This window comes from Strix uralensis, chromosome 2 (assembly GCF_047716275.1).
Source record: "Strix uralensis isolate ZFMK-TIS-50842 chromosome 2, bStrUra1, whole genome shotgun sequence".
Classification (NCBI taxonomy): domain Eukaryota; kingdom Metazoa; phylum Chordata; class Aves; order Strigiformes; family Strigidae; genus Strix; species Strix uralensis.
Genome location: NC_133973.1, coordinates 118,714,244 through 118,727,343, shown reverse-complemented (window position 1 = coordinate 118,727,343; position 13,100 = coordinate 118,714,244). Strand labels below are relative to the sequence as shown.

General features: G+C 45.5%; 1 protein-coding gene and 1 long non-coding RNA gene across 7 annotated transcripts in view; one reads left to right on the top strand and one right to left on the bottom strand.

Annotated features, from left to right (window-relative positions):
* The window catches only part of ZDHHC20 (zDHHC palmitoyltransferase 20), a 49,254-nt gene extending 44,573 nt beyond the window's left edge, over nt 1–4,681 (bottom strand). For 3 of the 5 annotated variants that reach the window (XR_012627708.1, XM_074860051.1, XM_074860052.1), the window contains exon 1: nt 4,437–4,670. Coding sequence is in view for 4 of the 5 variants with exons in the window: in XM_074860051.1 (XP_074716152.1) it covers nt 4,437–4,583 (147 nt within the window). In the remaining variant the exon portion in view is untranslated. Of the gene's footprint in view, nt 1–4,436 lie in introns of all 5 variants that reach the window. The other 2 variants (XM_074860053.1, XM_074860054.1) reach the window with 1 other exon arrangement.
* Nucleotides 4,682–5,510: 829 nt separating this feature from the next.
* LOC141940251 (uncharacterized) lies at nt 5,511–8,275 on the top strand. 2 transcript variants are annotated; one of them, XR_012627934.1, is made up of 3 exons: nt 5,511–5,650; nt 7,657–7,970; nt 8,120–8,275. It is a non-coding gene; the product is annotated as an uncharacterized LOC141940251 (long non-coding RNA). The 2 variants fall into 2 exon arrangements; XR_012627933.1 differs by having other exon boundaries at nt 5,511–5,674.
* Nucleotides 8,276–13,100: the final 4,825 nt, after the last annotated feature.

Below are 13,100 nucleotides of genomic sequence, written 5' to 3'. Positions count from 1 at the left end.
CAACAGATCACCACGTGCTTCTCATGTGGACCGTGCTTTGGGGAAATCAGAGCTATCTCCCTACTCACAAGAGTTATTGCAATCTCCCGGAACAGTAAGGAGTTCAATTTGTATCATTAACACAAAGTTATGAATTCCAAATTACAAATGGCTTTGTTTGCCAGGTTTTTAGACACATTAGACATTACACTGTATTAAAATGCCCAAACCTTTCTGTAAGTAGATGTGAAAAGAACATACAACTAGTTACTCCTGTAGCTTTCAAAAATCACATTTTTCCATACTTTGTGGAGTTTGAGGCATGAAAACACAAGACTAGTAAATCCATAAAACAAGCCATTCTCCTTACAACTCTCAGCCCAGGAGAAGAGCCAGGACTGTGCTTTTCAAAACTCATAGAAGTAAAACCCTAACCTGAACAAGATTTTAAACTATTTTTAAAGTTTTTTTTTTTAAAAATAAAACCAGCCAATATACCTGAGATACGATCTGCAGTCAACTCAGCCAAAGTTAACTTCTTTCTCTTTTTCTCTGCACTACCAAATTCTGCTAATGTTTTAGCAAAAGGGTTGCATGTAGGAAAGAGGCTGGCTTCACCCACCAACTCCTACTATGTGTGCTAAAACAATGTCTTCTGACCATCATCCAGCCAGTCTGTATTACAGCCCATCACCTACAAAAACATTTGGAATAGGTAATAAGATACAAGTCAGCCATAAGTGAAAACGAACCACAAGAGCAGAGCTCTTTCTGAGCTTGAGGGATGTGGTAAGCAGACACAATCAGCTGAATTCATCAACAGCATAATACAGCCATTGTTTACAAAAGCAATGTTAAAAGCAAAACATGTTTTGATAACAAGAAAGAACACATGAAATGGTTTTAAACTAATGAAAAGCTATTTTACAATATCGCTTATGTACTTTCAGGTGTGCTTGCAAACAGAGGTCTGGGCAAGTTACGTGTGAAAAGAAGTAATCTAGTAAGAAAGTGTTCATTCACGTCTTTCTACTTTAAAACATTTTTAAAAAATCTGAATGAGATGTTGCCTGGAGTCTTTTGCAGTTCCTTCAGTTACATGTGTTCACAGATTTTTTTGCACTCGGTCGGAAAGGTCTGCTTTCATATTTCCAATGAGCTTAATCGCTAATTTACCTGATGGATCACAACTACACAGCAATAGTGATCTAAATAAGCCACTGTTCACCAGCATACAACAGCAATGCTTCGGAGAGATACAACTATGCTGGCAGTTTCCATGGGAGGAAAACAATAGACTAGCTCATGAATCTCCTTTCATCTTATCCACACCAGTCCTCCTCACAGCCAGTGTGTAAGTAATATAATTTAGGGTTATAGAAGAGGCATAACCACTTAAATACATACTAGCAGTGAATTACAGAGTAAGGTTGAGTCAGTCAGACACCAAAAGCAAGACATTGAGCAATATGTGAGCACCCCAGCAGAGGAGGGTGGGGAAAGCAGCACAGAGAAGCAAAACTGAAAGGGAAAGGGTGATGTGATGAAAGCAGCAGTCCCAACTTTACCATCTTCTGCTTTGAATATTAGTAATCTTTTATGATACTACATTAAGCTTGGCTTCTCACTTGATCTACTAACTGAATACGTATGTTTAACCTTTAATACATGAGCAGGGACTACAAGGAGAAAAAAAAAATCAGGAAGAAATAGTTGGGGCAATGATGGCTTTCTCTCTTCCTGTTTCCTTGTTAGCCTCACATCTTAACAGTTACCTAATCTCTAAGAATAAACTTTGAAAAAACATTCGTGTCTGTGGGGTTTCAATTTCTCATTTACTCTCAGCATTTACTCGAAATTTTCTATTGTGTCTCTTCTTTTCTAAAGCTTCCCTTCCTCCATCTGTCTTTCCTTTACCCAGACACACATCAGCTGCATATTGTGTCCTTTGCCAAAGCCACAGAAGTACAACAAGCCATACGTCCTGCTTCTGCACCCACCGTATGTGAACATCTGCGGCGACCAGCGCTACCTCATTCATTAGCTGTGTGCTAAAGACACATCCTTGCTCTTTTTCATAGTACATAGTGCAGTAGTTCTCAAACCAAAATAAAATATAAGGAGCACTGGGAGAAAGTATACATACCTGCCAAGAGAAACAGAAAATTCTGTATTTTGCTATAAATCCTCTCTATGCTGGTTTGAACTCAGCTGCAGTGTAAAAGCAAAGCACACAAAGGAAAAAAAACCAAACACACCAAAAAACCCCAAACACAAAACCCCTTTCTTCTCCCTTGATGAGATGACCTTTTATCAAGAGTGTAAACAAAATTTAACAGGTTAAAAACAAACAAACACAAAACCCACAACAGAAAAAACACAGAAAAATAAAATCCTTTGTCACCAAGTATGATTTAGACAGGTAACTGTAAGATTCAGCAACAGCAATAAAAACCAGTAAGTAATTTTCTTATTAAACGACCACTTTTTCTTAATAGTCTGTATGTGCAGACATTAAGAATAAAGCTGATTTGTGAGCAAAAAGTGCCAGACATCTAGAAACCAGATTTATAGATGCGAAAGTTCTTGCATAAACAGAAGCCAACCCGTTCAATAATTTTCACACAAATTAAACCCTAATGAACTCAGAAGAGCTCTTCACAGCTTTTCTATGCCTGTGAAAGAGAAATTATACACCAGCACTTAGCCTTGACCCACTCTGTGATCAAGACACAGAGCTAGGACTTGAGAGGTCAAGGTTGTTCCCAATTCAGCCAAGGACCACCTGTGCAACCCTGGGCAAATCTCTTAAACTTAAAACTAAGAACTAAAACTCGGAGAGAAGAAACGCGTAGCCCTAATCTGCCTTTTGCCATACCAATCAGACTGTAATGAGTTGAGAAAACCTTCATGTCACACCTGTAAAACGTGAGTCTATAACCTCACACTGTCCCTCTCAGGACCACTGTAACAACTACCCATGCCCCAGACCTCCAGTATTAAACTGTCTAAAAATTGATTCCAAGTGTTTATAGTTTTGAGCATGACTTTCCAAGAAAATCAGTACTATTTACTCACACCAACGGACAACTAAACCATAGTAACTTGGCAAATTTGGATACACTGACATATTTGCAACTCTCATGTCAACATTTCATGTAATATCTCAACAAGTGTTATTTTACAACTATTTCTACTACTTTAAATCCAAATAGCTTTTTGCTTGTGGTTTATGTTCCACTCCACATATGTAAAGCTAACACAAAAGGCTGTGAAATACCATGGGCATTCAGAAAAGTTATATAAAACCCGAAGTCCTGCAGAAAAAAAAAGTAACTGATTATTTATAATTGAAGGATGTCTTTAGATGTTTGCCTTAATATAAAGTATATGCAAGCCGTTTATTTCTAGCTAGGGATATCAAAGCATGTATTTTATACAAATAGCAAGAAGTACAAGGACCTACACACACTAGGTAGACCTATATGTATCTTAAAATAGTTCTTCATACTTTTTTTTTTTATTTCAGTTTCCTTACTTAAACATGCCAAACACTCAGTAACACGTTCCTTAGTTTTCCTATGCTGCCTCCAAGTTTTACAAAGTCTGACAAATACTGTGTATCACCATGCTGCTCCATTTACCCTGCCTCGAGAAAACCATCATTCCCCTGAACTTAAGTTTCCTCCCGAAAACAGAAATGGGTAGGTATCATCCTGACCGACACCATCTGCAAGTCAGATTTACATAACGCTGAGCTCTCATCCAGAAAGCCTTGACACGGCCTGACAAAACCCCTTAAGCCCTAAATCCTTTCCCCTCCCTGCCCGCTTAAGCGGGATGTTTTCAGCTTCGTTATGCTTCAATGACACTGGGCTTCTTCATTAGAGGGGGGGGGGGGGGGGAGAGGAGGGGAAGGGGGGAATAAATACACCCATAAGGTGGTCAAGGAGCTATTTGATACATCAGTAAGGCGGACTAACAACAGAACCATAGAGAGGGAAACTTCTCTGGAAGACATGAGGGGCAGAGACCCCACAAGGGCTGTCCGGAGCTCTCGGAGGTCCCTGCTCCTCACCACCTCCCTGAGGGTCCTGTCCCCAAACGAAGCACCCCGGACCCCCAGCCTGGGCCTCCTCTCCCCCGTCCCCGTCTCTCGTTTCTCCAGAGGCGACCCCGGGCCAGGACCCCACCGCCATGAAGAGCCTGAGGGCGGGTTCCCGCCGTCCTCGCCCGCGGCCCCGGGAGGGCGCCTGAGGCGGGGGGACAACAGGTAAACCCGCCGCCGGCGGGAGCACCTGAATAGGGGTCTCACTCGCCCGCCTGAAAAAAAGCCCGAGGCGGGCGAAGGGAAAGGAAACCCCGCCAGGGCGCTGGGCAGGAGGGGGGTGTGAGGGGTCCTCCCCGCCCGCCCGGCCGGCAGCTCCCGGCGCCCGCGACCCTCCCCGTCCACTCACACACACACAGCTCCACCACGTAAGCGTAGTAGGACCAGGCCACGACCAGGGCGATGAAGGCCACGGGCACCCAGGCCAACACCTTCTGGCAACACTTGAGGACGTGGGACGGCGCCATCTTCCCTGCCGGGCCACCGCAGGAGGCATCAGCGCCGACGCTGCAACGGGCGGGCGGCGGCGGCGGCTGCAGCTACAGCCGCCGCTGCGGAGCCGGCCCCGGGCGGGCGGGCAGGCCCTGGGCGGGCCGCAGTGGGCGGGAGAGGGGCGGCCCCGGCGTCCGCCACCGCCTCCTTCCCGCGGGCGCCTCAGCCACCCGCCGCCACCTCCTCCCGCCGCCGGCCGCCCCTCGCTCTCCGCCGGGAGGGAGGCGAGCGGGTCCCCTCTCACAGGAGGGGTCGGTCGTGGGGTTTGCACTGACGGGGCTGTTTCTGGGTGGGATCCTCCTGCAGCCATAAAAACTCGTCCTAAACCTCAGCGTTGTTCTTTTGCGGTCCTGACCGGGCGGGCGGGTCGGTTTGGGCACAACGGCGCCGGGATGGGTCTAGGCAGCCATACCCGGAGCCCTGCCGGGCTGCTGCCGCCTCCTGCTCGCCAAGTCCATGCCCTTACAGGGTTCAAACAGCTTGTTGGATGTTGAAAGCAGTATTTATTTATAAATAACATACTGTGCTGTTTTCTGAATTTCAGGTAATGCCTGACAACTGCGGGCAGCACCTTCCGGAGAGGCATCGCCACGGGCGCTGCTTTGCGGGGCTGATCCTCTTGAACGTTGACGTTTGTCATGTGTGAAATTTTTAGCATAGCATTACTGTCGGTAGGGTCCTGGGGTTGGAAGGGCCCCGGGACATGACAAAATCCCCATTTCTCTTCAAAACCAGAAGGTGCTTGTGCTGGCGGCGCGTCCCTCGGCCTGGGGCAGCCCCGGCGGCTCTCGCGGCGCTCTGGCGCCACCTGGCGGCGGCGGGAGGGGCCGGCGGGGCCGCCCCCCTGAGGCGGGACGTGCCCGGTGGGGCCGGGGGCTGCGGCGGCGGGCAGGCCCCTGCGGCCCCGGGAGCCGCCGGGAAGGAGAACCCACAGGGCGAGGGGTCAGGCTTTAAGAGCCCAGAAACGCGGCACGGGGAGAGGAGGCCCCGGAAGGAGAAGGCTTTGGAGAAGAGAAGGCTGAGGGGAGACCTCATCACTCTCTAACCTACCTGAAAGGACATTGCAGAGAGGTTGGTGCTGGTCTCTTCTCACAGGTGATTAGTGACAGAACAAGAGGGAATGGCTTTAAACTGCAACAGGGGAGGTTTAGACTGGACATTAGGAAAAAATTTTTCCCAGAAAGAGTGGTCAGACAGTGGAATAGGCTGCCCAGGGAGGTGGTGGAGTCACCATCCCTGGATGTGTTTAAGGGTGGTTTGGATGAGATGCTGGGGGATATGGTGTAGGGGAGAACTTTGTAGAGTAGGGCTGATGGTTGGAGTCGATGATCCCAAGGGCCTTTTCCAACCTGAATGATTCTGTGATTCTGTGAAAAAACAGCAAGGGGGGATGGCGGGTGTGGGCAGAACCTGGATTCTGGGCCCGCATAGTCCTTTTGAGTGTGAAGAGACTTAAGTGGTTGGCAACAGCGATGGGCTTGCCTTGGCAGAAAGCAGGGGCAATCATTGTGGCCTTACCTGCTGATGAGAAGAGGGATAAAAGACTAAAACGAGTGATCTGGAATTCAGAAGTCTGTGAGCCTCTAACACCTAATAGGGAGGGGACGCCCTGGACAGATGCCCAAGTGGCAGCAGCCTCTCTGTGTGGAAATGTGCGTGTGTGTGTTCATCTGGGCATCAGAGTAGAGGAAGGAAGCGGGGACCTCTGATCTTGCCATATACAGAATAGCTGTGGAGCAGGGAGATGTGCCCCGGGGACTACAGGAAGATGGAGCTCAGATTGGGATCAACTTTTAAGTGTATGGGCATGCTAGAACATGGGAGCTGGATCAGGGCAGTGAGGAAGGGGGTTTACAAAATTGTGTGCAGTAATGCAAGGGGTGTTAAGGAAAGGGATTACAGGAGAGGGAGAGAGCTGGTGAAACAGCTTGGTCTGGCCTGTTGCTAACAGAGAACTGGAAGGCATGGGAGGAGTGACTGGTTACATGGACAGCATCTTGGTTATGGGGCCTAGTCACTCTAGAGAAATACTAACAAGGATAGAGGAGTTTGGATTTAACATGAACTAGGAAAATCTTGGGCTGATGTGCTGGTTAGAACATCAGGGATATTGTTAAAGTATTACAACTCCTCTAATCTTCATTCTGTTTGTTAAAGGTGTAAAAACATGCAACAGCTGCTGGCATGTGCTTTCCCTCAAGTTCTCAAGGGAGTTTTAACATTTAGCCTTCAGACAGTGGGAACTTGTGTCCAAGTAATGAGTATTTGTTAATAGTCCTTTTAGAAGTAACTGATTTTACTTACAAAGGGGTGTAAATGAGCAAAAATGAAACGGATTTGTTTTTTGTATTGGAGCACAACATGGGGCAGGTGCAGAAGTTGCATGGAGTCTGCATGGTACTTTTGCAACCAAAGGAATACCAGAGGGATGCAGTTATATCAGGCTATATATGCTGCAGGTTAGTTTGGGACACTGAGGATATCCAAACAAAGCCTGGTATTAATCCTGTAATATATGGAATGAAATAGGAAATGTCAGGAATATAGAATGAAATACGGAATGTCAGAAGTTAATTATTCTGGAACACATTCAGAGTGTGCCTCTTCTGTACTGCCTGCCTGACAAAGCTTGCCTGGCATGCTGGCTGCCTGGCAAACATCATGGAAACAATACAGAAGGTATGGGCACATCTGACATTTAACAATCCTAAATTAACTTGATATTGAAATGCTCTCAACTAAGGAAGAAGGTGGTGGAGAGATGAATTTTGAATCCCATACAAAGTAATCCAGAAACAAACTTGGGATGGTTATCTGTGCAGTGACAAAAACCATCTGGGATAGCCAAAAAGTGGCATGTGGCAAAACAGACTGCTGATATAACAGGAAATACCTCTGAGGTGTTGAGTTGAACAGTATCTCTGGCTATTTACTGTACCAAGCACAACTGCTGGTAACTGAAACAGTGAACCAGTGGTTAGATGCTTTTTGTAAGGGGTTAATTCCTTTCTCATGGGCAATACAGCAGAGTCAGGAGTGCACCAGAGGAGTGGTGCCAAATTTTGTCTTGGGAACAGGATGGATCTTCAACGACAGGATGGTGGCTTGGGGACGGACATATTGAAGGAGGGGCATGAACAGTGGGATGTAAACCTTGCATTGGCCTACTGAAAGTCTCGAGTACAGAACTGCAGGAACCTGATTTACAAGGAGAACATGTGCATATAGTAAGACTTTACGTCTAACCAGCTGCTGTTGGAAGTGAACAACTTCATGGCATGTATGGTCTGCACCACCTGCTGAACCCTGTAGAGCACTATGGGTATCACCACGTGACCCTGGGAAGGAGACAGAATGGGAACTCCAGTGATATTTGGTAATCATTTGTGTTGTATGTGTGTTTCCTCACTGCTAGTGGTAGTGTGGGAGGGTAACACCAGCAGAATGTTTATTTGGGAGGAGTTGGGTGGAGAAAGGATGGTACAAGGGCAGTGAAAAACTGGGTCCAGGAACAGAGAAAATAGGGAAAGGTAAAATCAGTGGAGGGGGATCTTCTGACAGGATGCCTCCACGCTGCAGGGATGCTGACCTGCAGACCCAAACCCACCCAGACGTGGGGGGAGCCCCCTTGGACAGCCCTGCTGGACTCCCCATCGGCACTGCCCAAACAACTGGGTGAAGAGGGGAGGCTTGCACCCTGGGTGTAATCTGCAAGTTTTAAGAATTATAATTAGTTTTAGAGTTGTGTGTGTTTGTAACTATTTAATTGCTCTTAGTTTCTTAGTAGTGTATTCAGTAAATAAACATTGTACTCTCAAGCCTGCAATCTAAAGGGAAGGAAGCTGGACCTGGGAAGTAAAGCTACAAACAGCTTTTACCAAGCTTGTACTGTGTGTGGCTGGCTGTTACTGTGCACTGACCCTCCTCCCATCCCCGCTCCCACCAACTTTCATAACAAAATCCCCTGACCCTTCACAATAAGCACAATTCCTAACCTGAAGCCTAAGAAGCACAGCCATGAATAAAAATAGGCTTAACTAGCAAACAATTCACCGTGCTAGGGAAGATGTGAGGTCCAACATGTCTCTCCCTGACCCAGTCTTCCTTGCTGAGGCTGGCTCCAGCTTCACCTGTGGGAGCATTAGTGGGGCCACATGTGTGTTGACACGACCCCCTTTTAGCACATGTCAGTACTGAGCTGCAGGAACAGCCACTGTGTGTGGTTTGGAAAGAGTCTGACGCCAGCCAAGCTGGAAGCCGTGCCATGGCCAGTATTTCTGTTCTGGGTCAGACAGATGCCTTGGGTAGGACAGAAAGCCAGTGACACCTCCATAAACCTAGGACAGGATGGATGGTTTTTGACCAGCTATTGTCCAGTAAAATTTCGGTGCAGTGTTTCCATACTGACAGGAACTGATTAAACATGGACAGCATCAAGGTTGTGAGGTGGTAGAAGGGAACTATTCATCCCCAGAGAGTCCCCCCACTGAGGAGTTACACTGCATGAGGAGCCCTTTGGCACAGCTGGCAGGAACTACCATCTTCCACTTCTCAAAGCCATCCAGGACGTCTCTACAAGGACCACTTGAGAAGAAAGCAGCTTCTTGAATAGAAGCCAAGCAGGATGAAAGGAAGCTCTGCTAGAGATCACCAAGTGCCTGTTTAGCTTCACATGGCTGCACTGCAGCTCATGCAAAGTCCAGTGCCTCAGGTGTGGGGAGGGACAAGTGATGATACTTGGAGCAGACTCTGGGAAGCCCAACAGCAACTGAGAATGCTATGTTGAGGGAATGGCTGCTCACCTCACTCACATCTGATCCCATAAGTGTCAAATAGCAAAAAAAAAGTGTCCCCTGTCCATTTTCACATTTCACACCTCCATTACTGGCTGCCCACCTGCTTTAGCCACAGAAGGAGCTGCATGAGAGAGGTAAAACATTTCCCCTTGCAGCCTCAGCACCAGTTAGGGTCTATTTGCACAGTCTTCCAGATGTTTGTTGGTCTATTTGCAACACATAGTTTGTGCAGGTTTGCAGGAACAGGTGGCAAAATTTACTGCACTGTGAATTACTGTATCATCCCCTTCAACTTTTAAAATCAAAAATACAGCTACCAACATTTGCTGTGCTTTTGGAAAGGTGTCTTAGAGCAAAACACTGCAAACACTCCAGTTTTTCAGAATTTCTGTTTGTACTATTTAGACTTCATCATCTACAACAATTTACTCTCCATTTTGCATCTGTATTTTTTTTCCTCTCAGAGTAGCTCATCTTAAATCCTGGGAAAATGAAATCCCCAGGCAGAAGCATCCCAACAGCCTCTTAGATGGAGACTGATGCAAAATGATAACTTGTCTCATTAGGAATCTTATTATTTGCTCCTGGTAATATCAGACAAATCAATTTTTGGAGGCTTCATGTTTTTGATATACACATAAAACCAACTGAGATTGTGTAAGTATTTGCTCTTCACATTCCAGTTCAGCTCATGTAATCTTGTACACACCAACTGCGAGTGATTAGTTGCCCTTGTTTGTGTTAGGTCAAATTTCTAAAGCATGAAGATGTGCTTTTGCTCAAACAGCATCTTGAAAAATTTAATTTCAGCCATATTGATTTATTCCTTGCTTTCCTAGTGTCATTTTGTTCAGTGATATTCATGTCCCCTAAATTATCATTTCTTCCAATAGCATTTAAAAGAGCTTTGTTTCTTTTAACTTTAGGACCTATCATTTAATTAGTCTCCTTTTCTTTTGAAATCACTTTTTCTAAAGATTAGTGGCAAAGCATCACATTTTGGTATCTTTTCAACATTGAATGTAATTCTCTGTCCTGTGACTCAGCTACTGTTGCTCTAGGAGTTACCTTCTGTGCATTATTTAAGAGATGCACACAATGTTTTTAGTAATGTTCACTTATTCTAATAGTATCAATTTCAAAGTAGATTAAAACACAGTAAGATGCCACATAATTTGAAAAAATCTGTATCCTGAAAAAATTTTAATTTTTAATTTTAAAACACCTTATTGGCAAGTCTTAAAAAACATTGGTTTTTTGGGGGGTCATTTAGAGCTACCAGTTGCTCCATGGGGTAGTATTAAAACTGACAAATTTTCCCTAAAGCAGCAGACCTGAGGCATACAGTTGCAGTACAACAACCCTGTAGCCTTGCTCCAGGAAACTGCTGGTTGGATGGGTCTGATTCCAGAGTCTACTTCTTCTCGGTCCAAATTCATAGAAATTTTAAAACAGCTCCTAAGAGTTTTCATCCTTCACATGCAATAGCACATCAGTTTAACAAAAAATGCAAGTACTTGCATTCAGGGGCCATTAAAGACGATGAACGGTGGCTTTCACAAAGTACAAGTTTAATCCAGTGAAGCTCATCTGCTGTGCACCCTTTGCAGTTCACGGGGAAAGGCCAGGTCCTCCAGAGGGTGTTTCAGAGCAGCTAGCTGGTGTCTGAAAGCACATGACAAAAACCCCCCCACATTTCTCTGCATTAACCACAGAGCATCCCTCCTCCCAGCTTTTCAAATCTGTGTGTCTGAAATGGGGCCAACATAAACCCCATGTTTTGCAGGGTGCAGCATCCGTGCTCCCACAGCCTGTTGCCTGCTGTGTTACTTCCACCACTCGCTGAGCGTGGAAAGGCTGGCCTGGCTGCTTTTAGCCAGGGCAGAAGAGGAAAGGACAAGCTTCACATCGGGTATGCGGGCGTGGAAAAGCATGGCTTTTGCTTTTCAGGGCACAAGGCATTCTTTCTAAAACCATGCGAGTGGGTGCACTGTTAAGCAGCTTCCCTGGGGAGGCCGGTGTGCCGGAGCAGCAGCATGGCTGCTGAGGACAGGGAGCTGAGCTCTGCGCTAGGGCACTCCGGTTAATGAACTGAGAACGTTATTAACTAAGCCAATACCAGCCTAATGGGAAATCTATCTCCGGGTATGTTGCATAATTTTTATATTATTGAACCAACTAGGAATTGCTTAATCAACAAAGCTAGCAGGAAACCTTCAAATAGCAGGAGAGTGAAGGGACATGCACTTGTTTGCCAATTAATTTTGTTCATGCTCAAGCCTGTCAGGTTTCCTGTCCTGAACAGGGCTTTTCACTTCTTCTTGGGCGACATCTTCAGTTTCTCTCTGAGTTTGTGTGGTCAGCTGGGGGTAACAGTGTGTCTACATCCACCACTTTCATCCTCATGCTTCCCTTGTGACCAGCTGCATTACAGGAGCTGTTGCTCGGTCAGCTTGGATCTCGCTAATAATGACCACAACATCATTTGGACATGCATTTTCTGTTCATGACTTAAGTTTTTTTCTGCATTGGAGTAGTTTTCTGACCCAGCTGTGACTGTTTTATAGGAAAGATTAAATCTGAAGGCATGAGACATTCTTTGGCTCTCCCATGAGAACTCTTGCATGAGAAGAAAACTGAGTTTTTAAACTCCTGTGTACATTTATTGATCCATTTCTACGCTTAAGTGTCCTGGTTTCAGCTGGGACAGAACTCATTTTCTTCCTAGTAGCTGGTACAGTGCTGTGTTTTGGATTTAGTGTGAAAATAATGTTGGTAACACAGATGTTACTGCTAAGTAGCGCTTATCCTAAGCCAAGGACTTTTCAGTTTCCCATGTTCTGCCAGCAAGCAGGTGCACAAGAAGCTGGGAGGGAGCTGGGACGATAGCTGACCTGAACTACCAAAGCGATATCCCAACCATATTCCATACCACAAAATGTCATGCCCAGTATATAAACTGGGGGGAGTTGGCAGGGCAGCAGATCACTGCTGAGGCATTGGTCAGCAGGTGGTGAGCAACTGCATTGTGAATCATTTGTCTTTTCTTGGGTTTTCTTTCTCTTTTTTTTATTATATTCCTTTTCATTACAATTATTATTTTGTTATTGTTATTATTATACTATATTTTATTTTATTTATTAAACTTCTTATCTCAACCCACAAGTTTTACTTCTTGTCCCAATTCTTCTCCCCATCCCACTGGGAGAGGGGAGGAGTGAGCAGGTAGCTGCGTGGTGCTTAGTCGCTGGCTGGGGTTAAACCCTGACATTAAATCAAAGTATGATCAATATGCCTGAATTTTAAAATACTTCCTCTAAATACCTGGGTTTTTTCCTACTCCAGTCCTTTATTGGGCAGCGATCCTTTTCTGTTATACTTACTGGATGTGTGAAGTGCCATGAAACCACAATTTATGGCCTGGCTTCTTTATTTTATTGTCTCATCTCTGCTTTCTAGATAACTCAAGTGTAATCTGTGAACTCTTCAGAGTCAAGACATGGTCTGATATCTACACCCAAAATTCCACAAGCTCTGAGACACCCTGGAGTCCAGAGACAAAACATTTTTAATTCCTAAAATTACATAAACCTTACATATTCTCCACCGAAAGCTTGAAATTAGGAATGAACATACCGTTCACTTTTTTAATAATATCTGGTTCAACAGACAAGCCAGCACATCCTGATGATACCCAAGTTCAGATCGGACGCTGCCACATTTCC